This window comes from Trachemys scripta, chromosome 11 (assembly GCF_013100865.1).
Source record: "Trachemys scripta elegans isolate TJP31775 chromosome 11, CAS_Tse_1.0, whole genome shotgun sequence".
In the NCBI taxonomy this organism is placed as follows: domain Eukaryota; kingdom Metazoa; phylum Chordata; order Testudines; family Emydidae; genus Trachemys; species Trachemys scripta.
Genome location: NC_048308.1, coordinates 19702410 through 19721882, shown reverse-complemented (window position 1 = coordinate 19721882; position 19473 = coordinate 19702410). Strand labels below are relative to the sequence as shown.

Sequence of the window (19473 nt, the reverse complement as noted above, 5' to 3'; positions counted from 1 at the left end):
ATCAGAGAAAAAACATGAGCTCAATTATTTCCAAACCTCAAGAAATATCAGATTTAGGATAATCCAATTTTTAAGTGAAAGTATGAATTTGTTCTTATATCATCTGAAGTAGTTTGCCTCTGCCTAATATACAGTATGGTATACATTCATACAGTACTGTGCTGTAAGTTGATGAGCAGAAAAACACCAAGGAAGGTAAAATAATGGCCAAACTTCAGTTCAATCCAAAGTCCTTTACCCAAGGCCAGCTTTATTATCACAAAAGGATTTAAAATGAGCAAAACACTTGATCCCAGCCATCAAAGGCCATTCTAGTTTTCAGCAAACTGGGAGGAGAGGCCATAACCTTCTCTCTGGTAACCTTTCCTGATTATTGAGTGGGCCTCTTGCCACATCTCCAGGGAGATTGTCTCAAGCCTTATCTTCTTGAGATTGAGCCAGGAGTATTTCTTTATATAGCTTCCAACAGATAGCCCCATGATATTTAGTCAGTTGACCCATTTCTATTATGTGCCCTTTCTGAAGACTACAGCTCCCAACAATGAGCAGCCTTAAAGGAGCTACATCCTTATAACAGATGTTCTGCCTGCCCTTGCAGACCAGTGCTCTGTTACACTTACATCGTTAAAACTTTTGACTGTTAAAAAATATTTTATCTGAAAATACAAACTGATAATGAGATGTATTTAAAATATTGGGGGCCAGAGGTGGGAGGCACCTGCTCCCCTCTCCCATCACCTCTGCAAGTCCCTCTGCATGACTAATCCATGTCCTGTGGTGGGGATAGAGGGAGAGGAGTTTCCTGGCAGAAAGAAGGAGGAACCTGGGATGGTGGCATTGTCTCAATAAAGAACTAAAATTCTAAAGCACATTACCAGTTTTAATGCTTGTCTAACTAGCGTAGACACCATTAAAAGGAGATTGAAATGTGCTGATGAATAGTTGGAGACAGTGGCATCAGAGCTTGATGGCAATTGTCAGTGTGTGTGAACAACTGTGGGGAATCTGTTTTGGGATGGATTTGTATAGATATGGGTTTTTACCCCAAGTGACTCCACTTCCACACCCATATACTTCTGAGAGGTTACAAACCCTATCTCTATCAGTAGACAATGCTGCAACTGTAACATTTCTAACATAGAGGTGTAGCATAAACTGGAGTAATATTTTTCCTTGATTAGTTATTTCCAATGCAGGAAATGAGTTGGGCATTGCCTATTTAAAACATTGTGAAAGTGTTTCATCTGCTAGAAATGTTTCATTTTGTAGCTTTTATTTTTATTTAAAGTTATTTTAGTGATGTTACCCCATCGAGAGTTCGGCTCAGGCAGCTATAGTCTTCAGTTCAGCAGAGTTCTCTCTGCTTGCCTTAGATCTAGAGCTCATAGGAACACATGAAACCATAGGCCAGTAACATACAATAATGAGAACAAGGTTTACTATCTTTTATCATTTTTATTACAGTTACCAACAAAGTTATGAATGTCACAGCATATACAACTCCTTGATAGATCCATCCAGTTACAGCTACAGACATATTCTCATCCTCCTAGATAGTGTTAGAGTCTGATGGTTCTCTTGTGGATTGACCATCAGTACAGGGATGGTTCCTGCTGGAGTTCTCCCATAGGAAGCTCAATTTCCCTGCTTTGGACACCCCCTTTTTTATAATGTGATTCTGTCTATATCTATGTTCTTCACATGGAAGTGTCAACCCTCTTTTTTCCCTTATTGGTCTGTTTCCCCTAGAAACGTAAGGGATCCCAAATGCTATAAGTTGTATAGGTTCTCTTTATTCTCATTAGCCTTGACGCACAACTTGTATCCTGTGTTAAGGCACATGTTGGAAACAGATGTACCTCTACAGCATTTTTATTATTTAAAATTAATCTTCCAGCTAATTTTTCACAATATTACCATTTGGTACCACTTTTCCCATAATCTTAGGGCATTGGGTTATTATTTGGTCACTAACTTATGTCAGCATTTCTTATCGCCAAAGCCTAAACTAGGTAAGCTAGAATCTGGAAGGCCTCAACCTACAGGTCTTGTGTTTCAGCCTTTCTGACTTAGATATCTAATAAATTATCAATCTAAATACTGATCAATATTATACTTCTATAATCCTACAATTTAACTCTATTTAACATACGATGATTATATATATCATGACATGTTAATTAATCATAACATCACACAATACATGGATAATAAACTAAAATCATTGGCTAAAATGTAAAGTATGATTACTGCTTTGGCATTATATGGAAACATATTGTATATAATTAATAGAGTACTTTTGTTCATGATAGCTACTGGTTTGTCAGTGTCAGATTGGGACCTTGCTTTTACTAGGGGTGGGTGGGAATGGAGAGAAAAGAAAATGGGGAGGAAAGCAGGAGAAGAAACATTGCAACAATTTTGGGCAACCTATAAAACTGTAAATCAGTATATTTTACTTAGGTTGCATAGTTGCCTGCATGCAGTTTTATTGAACATAGAACCTATTAGGTTTGACATTGGTCAAGAAATTAAGGCTGCCTATTTAGATGCAGATAACTTAAAATACAAAGCTGAGCTTGTTTAGATCATTTCTGTTAATTTAGAAAGAGAGATCATTAATGCTAAAATGTAACACAGCAATAGATTTCTCTGTAATGTTACCATAGGTTTTCCTATGTTTATTTTCAGTCTGATTTCTTGTGTTTGTCTCTTTTCTCCAAGGGAGATGCATTAGCAAAGCGTGGCTATGTGATGGAGATATTGATTGTGACGATCAGTCTGATGAGGATAATTGCGAGAGCTATATGTGTGGACCACCAAAATATCCTTGTGCTAATGATACCTCCATCTGCCTACAGCCTGAGAAGCTCTGTAATGGGAGAAGAGATTGTCCTGATGGATCTGATGAAGGCGACCTTTGTGGTATTTTATTTTTAGGCACACTCACATCTATAAAAAATTCAAAATTATTTTGTTTCCCTAATACCACTCGATATTTTCTGTTCCCATCTTTCCTTTCTAAAGAATCTTATCTTAGCAGGGTATTTACATTTTCTGACAAGTAATTTGTGCATTTTATTATAATGTCCATGTTGTGCTTGAAATTGTATCAAACCTCTCAAAAATGAAGCATCGTGAACAACATAGGTTCTTAGATTAGAGAACCTATCTTTTAACCTCTTAAAACATCCCTTACAAGGTACATGGTTGTAGCCATAAGCAGTAGAAAAGATCTCTTACACATATAAGAACACCTGTACTTAAGTGTGCCTATAATACTGTTAGACCACACAAACTTAACCACTGTTGAATTAGGTCACTACTTAGATGGGAGGGTTTTTTGTTTTTTTTCAGAAACACATTAGTATGCTGCAAGTTTGGGTTTTTTTATTATTCCAAAGGTGTCATTCTTCCTTCTGAGTCAGTACTGAAGATTTGCCATAGCATGTTATTAAGATGCACTGTGTTCATCCTTTAGCTGAAATGTAAAAAGAGGACTGTTCTGACAGAGCATATTCTATCATGCTGTCCAATATTATCTCATTGTTTCTGTGTACTCCACCATTAGTCTTTCTGTATCCATCTGTTCTTTCTTATATTTTACTTCGAGTGTAAACTTTTGGGGCAGGGACTGCCTTTTTGTTCAGTGTTTGTACAGTGCCCAGCATAATAATGTCCTGCTCTGTGACTGGGGCTTTTAGGCAATACTGTAATATATATAATAAATAATGAAAGGGCTGAAACGTAGGAAAGGAGAGGTGATTACAGGAGTAGAGGTTTTTATATCCTCAGGTGTACAACTCCTTGTTAATGGGAAATGTGCTCTAGTAGAGATTCTTTGGCTTGAGAGACAAGGCACATGATGCTTTCATTAACCTCCAGCCAATAGTTACCTCTTTAGGGCCCATATATGCTGCCAGAGCATCACATAAGAGTCAGGACCCTATATTTACCATATTGCTGAATTTAATAAACCATGCATAGCACTTTTTATAGACTTCAATTAGGCCTTCGATTCAGTGCATTGAGCAAGTTTGGGGGATCTGATGAGGCAACCAGGAAGTTTGTAGGATCTGGAAAGGTAGTGTCATTGACAGAATGGAATAGAAATCTGTGTTTGAGTCAATGGCAGTTTCACAGCATGGTTTCCTATCTCCACGGGAGTTTGGCAAGGCAGCACTCTGCCCCATCATTGGTCAATATTGGCATTAATTAGTTGATTGGTAAGCTTGAGGAGGCAGCTGTCGGTGGCTTTGAGCAGAACACCATTCTGCTTTGAGATCTCTAATATGCTGTTGACACTCTGTTGTTGACTCTGGTGAATTGCTGAAGCTGATGGCTGATCTAATCGGGCAAGAAGCAACACACTTTGGACCTTATGAATCTGGATAAAACTAAGTCCCTGACTATTTCCATCGAACAGCCTCCAGCGCTAGATACAGCCAACTCACTATTTACTTGTCTGGACGGGACATTGAGCAGGTGGCAACTGTCAAATATTTGGGCATCATCATAGACCATGCTAGAAGTTGCTTGAAAGATGTGGACACCCATATAGCAACAGCTGCTGCCAGGTTTCAGGCATGCTTCAGTGGCCTCAGTGGTGATGTCTTGCCAAAAAGCTGGGGATCTATAGAACCACAATTATACCAACTCTGTTGTATGGCAGTAAAACATGGATCCCGAGGAAGGCCAAAGAACACTGGTTTTACATTTTTGATTCTCATTATCATCATCATCATCATCATCATCTGCTGTTCCAGATCAAGTGTCACAACAGGAACAGAAATTAGGATATTTGAAGCCAAACCCAGCAACCACCTCTATCATCACTAGTTTCAGCAGCTTCCGTGGTATGGACATATTATTAGAACAGATGATCAACAAATTCTGAATCATGTACCAAGGAATACCACTACAGAGATCAAGCTTTGGTGGCGCGATAAGATTGCCAGTGATAGACATAACTGACATAAACATAGCCAGACCACCTTAGGCACCAAGGCAGAGATTGTTCCGGGTGGCATTTGGACTGCAAAGAGGCCTTGTTCCTTTGGGATTTTCTGTGATGAAGATAATGATAAGTTATTTGACAACAGCGGTTTACTACTCATTTACTAATTAGCATTAGGGTATTTATGACTGTTGCCTTAAAGTGTTAATATGCATTGCAGGATATTGGCAGCACCCTGGCCTATCAGTATTATTTTAATTAATTTCCCCCCTTTTTTTCCCCATCATTGAGAACCTTGAAGTCTGGAAAAATAAAAGGACTCTAAGAAGAAAGGGAACTGCTTTAAAAAAATCACGAGGGAAACTGTTCTATAGAAGGACTGCTGGATTGTATACACTTTTTTGTGCAGATGTAAAATTCAGTTTTAGAGATATATGTGAATCAGAATAACTAAGAGGCATGAATAAATTAGAAGATTCAGAAGAAAATCTAACTTCCAGTAAATAAATGCATTAGTGCACCTGTCCTGTACTCCCAAAATTCACATTGACATTAGTACTTATAGGAAATGCAGGACTAGCTCTTTAATGTTCATTAGTGTTTGTTTTGACAGCATTCTTTAAAAAAATAAAATAAAATGGAGAACTAGGTCCTCAATTTCCTTTCACACTGGCTTCTTTGACACCACTATAGTCACCACAGTGATGCACAAATGTAACTGAGAGCAGACTCCGAATCTGTTGGGAAAAAGCATGCCCTTTGCCTCCTAATCCCAGAGACCCTCCATGCATAGGTTTAGGAAATACAAGAAACCTCAAGACACAGAAGACTCAGGGAACAGAAGGAAAAAGGAATTGAAGACTCGGATTGCTGAAGGAATAAGGCACTTTTACAGAGCCAAGTGTGCTGAGACACTAAATGCATTCCAAGACTTATTTGGATTTAGTGTACACTGGTTAGGAACAGAAAAGGATATCACTGAGCTAAATAGTCTTTAGCCAATTTAAACAAAATCCAAAACATATGAAATGTACAGTTAGGGCATCCAAACAAACCTTAACTCTGTCCTGTAATAACACCATGCAGTAGCTATACAGTTACAATGAACACATTTTAGTGCTTGTAGTTCCAGCTTAGGTTAGACACATAGTGTCCCCCCCCACCCCCCTTTCCTCGTGGTGTCACTGCAGGGCAGAATTTGGACACTGAATGCTTATTTTGGAGAGAATTTCAACATCCCTGTAATGTATTTTACTCTGAAATATACTGTCAACCTTAAATAAACTGACCTATCTTAATGTAGCTTTTGTCTGGAAATTCCGTTGTTCTTTTTTCCAATTATTAAAAAAAAAAACCGCATACCTGAATAGTAAACAAGAAGCCCAAAGAATGGTAGCATTAAGTAAATGAGAAAAGAAGTGTATCATCCAGTAAATACAAAGTGAATGCGTGAATGGTAAAATACCTTTGATAATCTGTCAAAATTTATAATCTATATTGTAGTTCTACAATGGTAAAAACTTGCTATCCTGTAACAGTAATGCAACCTCAGATGTGTGCAAACTGAATGTACTACTTTTCTGTATAAGTATTCCAAACAAATAGTTGTTCAGCCAGATTTAAATTCAGTTTGTGATTACTAGAGGTTTTTAATTTCTTTTATTACTGAGACGCTCTTAAGAAATATAATATAATACAGCTGATATCGTTTGCAATTCTTAATGTTCTTTTCCTGTTATTTCAGATGAATGTTCGCTTAACAATGGTGGATGTAGCCACCAGTGTTCTGTAGTTCCTGGAAGAAGAATTGTGTGTTCCTGCCCTCCAGGACTTTATCTAAATCCAGACAACAAAACCTGTGAAATTGTGGATTACTGTACCAAACATCTTAAGTGTAGTCAACTATGTGAACAGCACAAACAGAGTGTCAAGTGCTCCTGTTATGAAGGCTGGAAGATCAATAATGATGGTGAAAGTTGCACTAGTATTGGTAAGCTGAGATTTTGGGCTTCTTCACTATTATAGTGTTCCTTATTCCTTCTAATAGGAAGTGTAAAAACAAGTAAAATAAGATTAAATGATTGACTGAATGTCAGCTCCTGGGATCTGAGATCCACTTTCCTTCCACTTTGGACCTCGGTAGAGGAGAGAGTCAGGACCATAACTTTTAATGGATGGTGTCATCTCTTCCATGGGAATAGAATCATCATAATATTCATAGATTCATAGATTCTAGGACTGGAAGGGACCTCGAGAGGTCATCGAGTCCAGTCCCCTGCCCGCATGGCAGGACCAAATACTGTCTAGACTTTATATTATAATTGCGTTATTTATTATATGCACTGAAGTAGTGCCCAGAGGCCCAAATCAGGAGAATAAGGGCCCCAGTTTGCTAGGTGCAATATAAATATAGAAAGACAGTCCCTGCCCCTGCCTAGAGGAGCTTGGATATTAAATGAAAGCTCCTGGGTTACCTACAGCAATGGTTCTCAACCTCTCCAGACTAATGTACCCCTTTCTGGAATTTGACTTATCTTGCATCCCCCAACTTTCACCTCACTTAAAACCTACCTGCTTACAAAATCAGACATAAAACTACAGAAGTGTCACAGCAGACTTACTGAAAAGTTGCTTACTTTCTCATTTTTACTGTATAATTATAAAATAAATTGATTGGAATATACATTTTATATTTACCTTTCATTGTATATAGTATCTAGAGCAGTATAAACAAGTCTTCGTATAACATTTTAGTTTGCACTGACTTTGCTAGTGTTTTTTATGTAGTCTGTTGTAAAAGTAGGCAAATATCTAGATGAGTTGATGTACCCCGCAAGACCTCTGCATACCCTCAAGGGTATGCATATCCCTTGTTAAGAACTGCTGACCTAGAGCTTCCACCTGCCATTAGAGAATTGTTCCTTACAGTTATTTTTCTAATATTTTTGTCAATTCTGATTTTAAATATCTCAAAGTATAGTGCTTCCCCAATTCTTTTGGGTCACTGTTTCACAGTTCATCAGATTTCACCATTAAGAAATTCTTCCAGTTGTTCACCTTTTTCTCACATCCATGTCATGGACCGTTTTTGAACCAATGATCTATAAATGAAAGCTTGTGTATCACATTATCAGTCACCTGAGATAATTTCATTAATACCCAATTCAGATATTTTGTAAATGGCCTATTCTAAACCATCTAATTTGACAGTAGCTGAGCTAATTCAAACATTTCATTACATCTCCTTTACAGTTATGGTGCAGTCACAATTTAGTTCCAATTAACAGCATGCCAAAGTACAAATTACACCTTATCAAAATAATGATTTTTAGTTCTTCTAAAATAATGAATTAAGATTAAAATGTATTCAGTAGAACTCAAATCAAAGAGTTCCTTGGAACTCCCATTGGATTAGATAATTCTTATTGAGTTTTCTTCAAATTCAGTAGGAGTTTGTTTGCTTATTCCAAAGTAGAATTTGATTTGAGCTCTTTGATTTAGTCCAGATTATTCCCATTGTTAACTCTTAGTCGATTTTTCTGGGTCATCTTCTAAATTTCTGCTACCTTTTCTATTAGATACAGTTCATTTCTCTCACCTTTCAAATCATACAGAAACCACCCTGAGCTCCATCCACAATGGAAAAAGCATTTTGAGGCATTCATTTTAATCTTTTTCCCCCCATTCCACTGACCAATTTAAAGATGTTTACTACTACAGTGTGAGATCAGGCATATATCTTCTTTTTCAAGGAATGTCCCTGTGGGTGCTCCACTTTAGGAGAATCTGCACCCTTGTGCTTGTAATTGGAGAATTTCAGTAAAGTGCCTGGTTGGGAGACACAGGCACTGTTCCCATCTTGCGCTGCTTCTGGCGGTTACATGGTGCTGTGCAACCAACCCCCCTTCAGTTCCTTCTCTACCGCCATTGGCTTGAGATAGAGCAATGGGCAGTGCCTCTCAGTATTATCTTTAGCTTAACTTTTATCTTTAGAGTATTTGTTTTTAGAACCCAGTTAGTTAGTTAAATAGTTAACTACCCTACCTCTTTCTTACTTTATTTATTTATTTTTCTCCTCTTAGGAATTTAAATTTCAGTTATTAGTATACCCCTTAATATAGTACAGTTACCATCCCTCACGGGAGAAACCCTATTCAAAGGGGCATGGCTGGATCCCCAGGTTTTCAACGTTGCCTCACTTGCCAGTCTTCAATCCCGGTTTCTGACGGACAGTGTGTCCACTGGCTTGGTGAGACACACATCCCACAAAAGTGCTCCCACTTCCATAATATAAAGGCTTGTACCAGGAAAGCAAGGAATTTACATCTAAAACTCCTCCTGATGGAGAAGTCTGCACGTGGTGTCCAGTCTGGGATCATGGACCCCCTCCTGGTCTTCAACAGTGGTATCTAACAAAGGTTACCCATCTCTCTGTCAGAGGAAGGAGCACTCCTCCAAAAAGGAAACAAAAAACAGTCTCCAACCTCCCCTTCTCCGGAAGCTGCCAAAAAGAAGCATTCCCCGACCCATAAGACCTCCTCGGTACCAACTTCACCAAGACCATCCACCTCTGAGGCAGCAGGATCATCCAGTTCCATAGATACTATGCAAGCCAAAGACTCTAGGTGGACGAGCTCAGACAAAGGCACAAAAAGGAAACTTACAAGCCCTGCCTTAGTACCGCAGCAGCTGCTTAGACGTGTGGCAATGAGCAGCTTGGCAGTGCTACGATATATAGTACCACCTCTTGCCTCCACAATGCACAGTGCACAACCCTCTGTACTGACTACTGTGGTAAAGGCATTGGTACCACCATCAACAGCCTCCTCAGTACCAATGCCCTCTATACTGCAGCAGTTTTTCCAGCATAAAGAACTTTTGGTCTCGTCAGCACCAGAATCCCCACTCCTCGGTACCAACATTACTCCAGTACACTCAGTATCATGCCAACTTACAACACCAACCAGGTCAGCTCCTCCTTTATCCAGCAATGAGGAGGAGGCTGATGATCAAGGGAAATCTACTCTTCCCATAACTCCTTGCCTATGCAGACAGCCCCCAGACTGGGCCTACTAGAACAGCATCAATACCACCCAAGACCTGAAACTCAAGGATGGTAGAGTTGCCATCATCAATGCCATTCCTACCACACTGGTCCTACTAAGACCCCTGGGCAGTGTACCACCAACACTACCCTATGCCTCAGAGTCCACACAAGGAGCGGTCGAGGCAGTCTTCATCATCCTTAGTATTTGGACCCTCTGAATCCCCAGAAGAAGCAATCGGGGAACTGGATGAGACCTCGGATCAGTAAGTCACATCAGCTGCCAATTCATACCCCCACCACCCATGACAGGGGATGACTTTATACAGTTCCAAGAACTGCTTAAGAGGATCACAGACTCATTGGAGATACCTCTGGAAGAAGTTGTGGAGTCCCAACATAAGTTGTTGGATATCCTCCATACTTCAATCTCTTCCAAGATAGCTTTTCCAATAAATGAGGCTCTCATGGCCGTAGTCATGTGACAAGCTTTCTGGCTCCCTCTATCAGGTTTTCCTGAAGAGGTACAATCTACTGTTGAGGGCATATCATTCAAAGGCCCCAAACTCAACCAAAACAGCTGAGTCCCTAGACAAGTTGAAGGACTCCAGGATGACACTGAGATCCTTGGGCATATATACGCCAACACAAAAGAAGAAATGGGAAGTATTACTCAGCACAAAGAACAAGATCTGCACCCTACACCCAGCCTCAGAAACAATACTACCCGCAAAGGTGGAGGCAGAGACCCACAAGATGGAGACCATTCCCTACTCAGCCCTCAATATCCCAACAACCTCCCTCTAAACAATAGTTTTGAGGATTTGGTCAAGGAGCAGAGACACCTCCCACGCTTTCTATTGCTGGACTGATCCAACTCCATCCATCCATCCATCCATCCATCCATCCAGAGACCATCTGACCCCATTCCATACAGCATGGTGAAATGTCACATCAGACAATCTAGACAATAGAAATCAACCAGGTTGGCTATTCCACCCAATTTACCTCGACCTCCCCTACACACCCTGCCTCCCCATTCGTCTCAGGGACCTTTCTCATGAACACCTATTATGACAGAAAGTAAACCATCTCATACACCTGGGTGCAATAGAATCAGAATCTGCAAAACAAGAGGGAAGGGTTTATACTCCCATTATTTTTTAACCCAGAAAAAAATGGAGGACGGAGACACATTTTCAACCTAAGAAGACTCAACAAATTCATGAAGACTCAATGATTCAGGATGGTCACACTAGCAATGATAATTCCAGCACTAGAATGAGGCCCTTGACCTCCAGGATGAATATTCCTCATAATGATTCTTCCCTCACACAGGAAGTTTCTCAATTTTGTTCTGGGAACAGATAATTTCCAATGCAAAGTACTCCCTTTTGACTTGTCCACGGCTCCACAGGTATTCTCAAAAGTCTTCACTGTGGTAGTGGCTCACCTCAGCAGACAAGGGGTCATATATTCCCCTATCTGGATGATTGCTTATTCAAAGCCTAGACTTGAGAAGAGGCACTAGAAGCTACTTCAAAGACATTAGCTCTCTTCACACAGCTGGGTCTACAAATAAATCAACAAAAATCAATGTCCATACCTGTGCCAATACTGGAGTTCATCAGGGCCTACCTCAACTCTCTGGGTACAGCCTCTCTGCCCACTCACAGATTTACTCCTCTTGTTAACCTAATCACTATAATGCAAGCCAGCCCACAGACATCAGCCAGGATCTGCCTCTAACTGTTAGGCCATATGTCAGCAATGGAATTTGAACTTAAGAAATTGAGTCTCTCAGTGAGCTTGATCAGAGTACACCTCGTAGCAATCACAGCATTCCACCACAAAGTGAGCAAGTTCTCGATCTTCACCCACCCAACCACTAAACGCTTTCTCAAGCATCTTCACAACCTTTACCCCAAAATACAAGCCCCTACTCCATTATGGGAACTCAATCTGGTGCTGTGATGCCATACTGAGTGTCCTTTTGAGCCATCATGAGCATCATGTTCACTTCTCTTCCTCTTGATGAAGGTGGCTTTGTTCTCCCACCCAACGAGTAGGAGAAGTGGGGGCCTTCAAGGCACACCCTTCATGCACAATATTTTTCAAAAATAAAGTTACCCTAAAACCACATCCCAAATTCTTATCTAAAGTAGTTTCTTCATTCCATTTGAATCAACCCACCTATCTCCCATCGTTCTACCCCAAGCCCCTTGAGAATAAATAAGAAGCAATGCTTCATACCCTGGATGTCCACAGTGCACTAGCATTTTACATTGAGAGGACAAAGTCTTTCAGAAAGTCACCAAAGTTATTTCTTTCCATCACGGAACTATCTAAGGGGGGACGCCTTATTCAAACAGAAGTTGTCTAAATGGATATCCAGCTGCACTGACCTATGACCATCAACAGTTACAACCCCCTTTGGGGACTGAAAACACATGCACTCTCTGCCTCGATAGCACTTCCTCAACAATGTGCCCATTGTGCAAAGCCACATTAGCTCATATGTTCACACATATGCTCACACAAAGCAACACTCATCATCAGGTGCTCTATTTGGACTTATGGTTTTATCAACTACCATGATTGCTTTCCGACGGCCCTCCATTCCACCAAGTGGCACTGCTCTGCTATCACCTAAAGTTGAGCACCCACAGGGGCACTCCTGTAAGAACCTCAGTTACTGCATAGGGTAATTAACCTTCTCTTATTCAGGCACTCTTTAGGTATGCAGATGCTAGAATCTCAAAGACTGAATTTCTGACATGTCATGTTCAAGTGGTTCTGTATATTTGAACCATTTCATTACTCTCTGTTGCAACTTTTTATAAGGATACTTAGCCTTATTTCCAAATGACACTGAATCTACTATAATTATTTCTGTTATAAGCATTAATCTTTTTAATATACAAAATTCATATAGTGTTAAAGATGGAAATGTCAGTGATTTCAGGAAAAACAGCTTTCAAAAAAAGATTGCATTAAAACTACAACAACAACATTTGAAAGTTATACTTTAATTTAAAACAAATAAATACCACCAAATGTTGAAAATAAGGAAATGCACAGAAAAGTTAGTCCAAACATTTTTGTTAACTGACTCCTTACCCCATCAAAGTTTCTCCCAGATAAGATAATTTTAAACCTCTATTTGATTCACCCATGCAGTTTTTGATGAGGATTTACAATAGTGGTGTCTTTAGTGTGGGTTCATGGGTTTAGTTGCACCCCAGAAATCATGAAACCAAGGGTGGAGAACTAGGCAAGCATACACTTCTCTTGACCTGGTGTGAAGGGGACGCTGCGGTGGCAGGGGTTGGAGAGTGAGCCCACTGCATACTTACTCTGCAGCGGCAGCTCCTTTCCTTCGGGGCTGGGCCTAGCTTCCTACTCTGAGCATTGTGACCCGGTGCACAGGGTGGCAGCACCACTCAGGTTTGGCCTGGCCACCCTTCCATGATTATCTTTTATGTGCCCCTTAAATGTGCCGTCCCAAGCACATGCTTGATTTGCTGGTGCCTAGAGCCGGCCCTGTACAAATGTATTAACTCAGGTCAGTACATTACTCATGGTGAGGGTACTAGGTAGATGAGAGTTTAATGCCTGCCAGTGGATGTTTCGCAGAGAGATATCCTGAAATGTAGAATAAGAAATGAACAAAAATCACTACCCTAAGATAGTGGGGAGTCTTTGTTTCTTTTCTTGTTTATATTTCTTTATTCCCTGCTTTACTCCTGTCTCCATCTTTAAATCTTTCAGTTTTCCACCTTTTTTTCTCATTTCTGCTGGCATTCCCCCTTGCTTCTATTTTCTTTTCCTTCCATGTTTTTCCATTTTCAACATCACCCTGTTTTTATCTCTTGTCATCGTCTTTGCTGCCTAACTCCTTCTCCTCTGCTTCGCATTATGTTTTCTCTCCAACAGCAGTGGAGGAGGGACAGAAGAGTGAAGCACCAGCCCCAGGCTACCTTAGAATGGAGCTCCATGCTGGGTTCCAAAGAAGAGATGTTTTGTTAATTTAAGATTTGTATTGTTTGAATATGAGTACCATACCAAAAGAGAGGCACTATTCACATACCAATAGAATATAAAGAGTGCATTCTTTGCACTCGCCCCGCTCATTTCCCATTGTAATACTTCTGCACAATAATGACTGGTGGTATATTACAGTTACACTAGAAAAAAATTCATTAGAAAAAATTGAATGTGGTAGAAACTCTTCTCTTGAGAGATATTTAAACCCTATGTTTATATTCAGCCTTTCAGAATTCAGTATAGCAAAAGACAGTTAGATGAACTTTCAATGTAATTTTAGTAAGAAAAGCTTGTCCTAATTTCTTTAAAAACTACAGCAACTCTGCTTCACATATATTAATGCTTTCATTTTTTCCCCTCAAAAAATCATTGAATCCTAACTTTATTCTTGGTTAAAATATCTATTTACTGTAATATTCAGGGATATGGATTTTTTAGGTAACTGAAGACTTCTGAATAAGAGACGATCAATGAAGATGTAAATGTTGAATTTCAATATTTAGGAAGCTAGGGTACCAATTTGCTTTGGAGGTACGGTTCGAGAAGGCACAGTACACCTCTACCTCGATATAACGCTGTCCTTGGGAGCCAAAAAATCTTACCATGTTATAGGTGAAACCGCGTTGTATTGAACTTGCTTTGATCCACTGGAGTGCGCAGCCCTGCCCCCCCGGAGCGCTGCTTTACTGCGTTATATCCAAATTCGTGTTCTATCTGGTCGCGTTATATCGAGGTAGAGGTGTATAAGGTAACAAATAAATCTGGTAATGCACATCAGCCTAAGATCCAGTGACACTGACATTTCAGTTAACGACCCATCTAAAACAAAATACCAGAATAAAAACATTTCAGGAAAATTATGATTTACTATTTGTCCCACATTTTATTTTCTTCCATGGGTGGTTTGCGTAGTCCAACTTCTCATACCAGATTATATTAGAAAGATTTAATTTTTTTTCAATCTAGAATCCTCCTGCATATAAACTCTTCTATGACATAGCACGATATTTCTCTTGTGTGCATCACCTGCATTTCTTTATTTATAACTTGTATATGCTGAAGAGTAATTGTGTACACAAAATAAACCATGTTGCCTATAAGCATGTTTTTTGTCAAATATATAATTATTTATAGAGCAAAGAAGCTATTTTGTCCAGCTCTATTTCTTAAACATTCTTTGTATTACTATAGCAGAACTGTTGTTGCCATGGTTAAGGCTGCATTCTGTTTTGCACTTAAAACAGTAGTTAAACCCGTAAAACAGAATATACCTGGCCCAAAGTTTCAAAAGATAATCTGTTGAGTAAAACCTGTATTTTCTGCCCCAAGAGACTGGGGGCAGGGAGAGGGCAGGGAGGGGAGAGAGAGTGAGGGGGGAGGGAGTCTTGAAGAGAATTGGTTAATTTTAGTTCCTAAATTCTAGTTGATTTAAAAAAGGGCCAAAAATTTCATCTTCGGAGTTTGCATGATTTTTCTCACTATCATAACACAATCTTTTTTGTGCCACAGTTAGCCAATGAAGGACAAAATTTATGATGAATAGGGTACTCTACACCATACCTGCTGATTTGTCCAAGATCAGGAGTTTCATTAAATTGTTCATCAAGCTTAGGAGCTGTTCACCTTTGTGATGCAACAGCTACTAACGTTGAAGAGCTTGTTCATCATCATATAGTTCAGCCAGTTCAGGATCTACAAAATCAATCACTACTTTGACAAGTATCAGGAGCTTTGTGAAAGTGCCAGTTGGCTCATAAGCAGATAGTGCTTTTCATGTAAGGAACCATTCTGTTGGAGATTATTATTTAATATTCTACAAGTCACAACTGAATCTTTATGTGCAATTATTAGCTAATGGAGACCATGAAAAAGTTTAGTTTTTAAAAAGGGAAGTGAAGAATTCCTTTTTTGCAACGTTTTGACTTACTCTGCTTTTCAACAGCTTAGGAGGCACTGAAACCCTGCCTGTTGTCGTGTTCCCCCAGTTCGCACACCATCCCAAACTGAGGCCTAGTATGGTAGAGGAAAAGAGATTTTACTAGTCCAGCCGCTTTATTGTTGCATTGTAGAGGAAGATCTTCAAGAAAGCAGTGTCTGTTTTCCAAAATAAAATAATATTTGCAAAAGTCTCTTTTCTTCAAAGTAGAGCTCTTGAATTGGCTGGATAATTTCATTAAGATTTTCTTGTTTTGCTCCAGACCCGGCTGGTCACTTTGACAGCGATCTTATTCTTTGTGAAAGTAGTCATTGCTGTGTACGTACATAACATACTTAACACAAATCCACAGCTACAAGGACATAAAAAGTGAAGGCACCTAACATTACATTCCTTTTATTCATCCACCTAGAGATGTACATTTCACCACTAGAACAAATGTCATGCACCAGACAATGCACAATATCCTCAATTCTGTCTCAATAGAGAAGCCAGGTTCTAGCACCCTTTCCAGATACACAAGTGAGTATGATTTTTCAAGAACAGTTCAGAATGGTTAATGGAGGGAAAGTCTGGTCTGTTTGTGATGGTGGTGGTGAACTCGAAGAAGTTGTGTGCTGTTACATGCCTTAATTTTACATTTCCTTGTTATTGTGGTTTTGTGTTAGATAAGTTGTTTATGCAATTTAACTCACACAAAATAATGTTTTGTGTGTTATATATGTTGCAGTACATGGTTTTCAACTAATTGTTAATTAGAGCAATACTAGATAATTTTGAACAGACTTATTTTCTCTGAAGCATTTAAGAAAATAAAAACTTCACCCCAGTTCTTATTTTAGTTTTGATAGCTTAAACTTTTTTTCTGACCTTAATTCTTGAAGTCCAGGGAGGGAGGGCGGGAGTGGAGAGGGGAGGAAAGACACTCCACCACTTAGCTCTCATCCAGAAGACATTCTTTGTGCTGTACCTGTGGACCACTGACTGACTGAGTCAGATATCCTTGTTGTTAATATCCATTCAATACCTTTAGTTGAGGCAGGTGAGCAGAAGTCTAGATTGGACTGCAATATATATATATATATATATTTGCAAGATTTACTCTTTGTTAGAAAATGAATGAGCTAGTAAGACTTACAAGTTCTATTATTTTAATCAAACTGTTCCTCTAATAAAGTACTCTGCCGTTCTTGTTCAGATGTGTGTGCCACATATCAGTAAGTCTACTAAAATTCTACTCTTTATTATATTTTTAATGTACAATCCATTGTACTTCCAGATCCATTTGAAGCTTTCATCATTTTTTCCATTCGTCACGAGATCAGAAAGATCGATCTTCACAAGCGAGACTACAGTCTCTTAGTTCCTGGTTTAAGAAACACAATAGCACTTGATTTTCATTTCAATCAGAACTTACTGTACTGGACGGATGTGGTGGAAGATAAAATTTACCGAGGCAAGCTTTCTGAAACTGGAGGTATGAATTTAACTTTTGACTTATTTTAGTAGGTCCTTAAAAAGAGAGTTCCAGCCAAAATAATGCAGCCACAGAACATCAAACTTGTCAGATTCTGGCCAAGCTGTTATTATTACTCCTCTCAGAGCGATTGTTTTTGGTTATATACAAACTCAGGCAGGAGTCACTGGTTTGGTTATGCTCGGCTTACAACTTGAATATTATCTTTGGAACTGTAAAGTCTAGAGACCTTAATTTTTAATCTGATACTTTAGATTCTGGTGCACAATATTATAGCTTCCCCCCCGCCTTAACAAATGAAGAAATATGAGGCCTTTAACATGGTGACCCACCCACACTGTATGTGGTCCTGGCCTATAGCACAACATAATCTCACAGTGTATATAGAAATACTTACATAAAAATGTTTTCTAGGTTGATGTGCAACTATGCATTTTTTCATTGAAGACCTAGCAAACAAAATCACACATTATTTAAAGGTTCAATATGTTCAGAAATTTGATTTTTAAATTTCCCTTCATTTCTTATTCCTGTAATGACCAAAAATGTATTTTGTACATGAGCATATACTCTCTCACTGTTTGTGAAAAAAGAAAAATAACTAATGAAGATAAATATCATAATGTCAGATTAGCTATTATGTGATCTCTCACTGAAAAATATGCATTAAGACTCATTAAATGGAGACAGTCTTAACTATAGCATCAGAAAAATGATATACAGTTTTGCATATTTTAATTATTTTTGTTTAGCTGGCAGTGTGATCAGGCATTTATCACATTTTAAGTGTTGTATCTCTGTTCTAACTCTTTTATATGCTTTCAACCTTTTGATCTTTGTTAGGTGTGAGTGCCATTGAAGTCGTAGTGCAGCATGGCCTGGCCACTCCCGAGGGTCTTACAGTAGATTGGATTGCAGGAAACATATACTGGATAGACAGCAATTTGGATCAAATTGAAGTAGCAAAATTAGATGGCACTTTGAGAACAACATTAATAGCAGGCGCTATGGAGCATCCCAGGGCTATTGCCTTAGACCCTAGATATGGGTAAATATACAATAGTTCATTTTTCATGATTGCTTATAAAAACACTTTGAGGAATAAGCTTGAAATGTATGAATGTTTGTTGGTTTATTTGAAGTGAGCTCTTACATTTAACTTACCTTTAACAATGCTTGAAGAACTAAATTTTTTGGTCCAGTGAACCAGGGCATCAGGAGATGTAGGAGTCAGTCTAGGCTTGGCTTTTTTATTGACTCACTGTGTGACTGTGGGCAAGTAATTTAACCTCTCTGTTTGTTTCTCCATCTCTAAAATAGGGATAATAATGTTTACCAGCCTTTGTAAATAGCTTGTAGATCTGCAGATGAAGAGTACTATATGAGTTCCAAGCATTATTATTTAATAATAATCAAAAGCAAAATATTTACTAGCTAAACTGGTTAATTCATTTATTTTACCCAATAGCATACAGAATTAATTGCATTTCTGATGGCTGTTTGGATGCATATTTAATTGAAGGTAGTCCTAAATTCATATGTTAAAAAAACAGTATATTCTTCTATTCCACATAATACTATATGTGATTTGTAGGTCTTTTTTTTTTTTTTTTTTTTAACAGTAGTGTATCTGTCCTGATACTATGGAAAAAATGGTCTAATGTTTCAGTACACTACAGCCAAGTCAAGTAAGGGTAATATTAAACAAATGTCTTTATATTTTCAATTTTTTTGTTGGTTTGCTCTATTTAAAGTTTAAATGAAATTCAGAAATACATGTGACATCAACTAAGAATTTAGCTTAGTGGAGTCTCTCGTCCTGATTGTCCTTGAATGCAGCTGCAAACAGGGAATAATTTAGTTGGCAAAAGTGAAGTTAAATCAGTGTAAAACTGGTGAAAGTGAGAGGAAAATGAAGTTCCATACCTGGAATCCGTAAGTCAGTTTTCAGCTAGCTATTGAATGACACAAGACTCATGTCTGGAAATATGTTTGTTTACTACATAAAAGAT

General features: G+C 38.7%; 1 protein-coding gene across 1 annotated transcript in view; it reads left to right on the top strand.

The window, feature by feature from the left end:
- LRP1B (LDL receptor related protein 1B) overlaps positions 1–19473 on the top strand; it is a 1021752-nt gene that overhangs the window by 542185 nt on the left and 460094 nt on the right. The window contains exons 22-25 of the mRNA XM_034786032.1: positions 2725–2925; positions 6702–6947; positions 17264–17461; positions 18305–18509. Of these exons, the coding sequence (XP_034641923.1) occupies positions 2725–2925; positions 6702–6947; positions 17264–17461; positions 18305–18509 (850 nt within the window). The remainder of the gene's footprint in view (positions 1–2724; positions 2926–6701; positions 6948–17263; positions 17462–18304; positions 18510–19473) is intronic.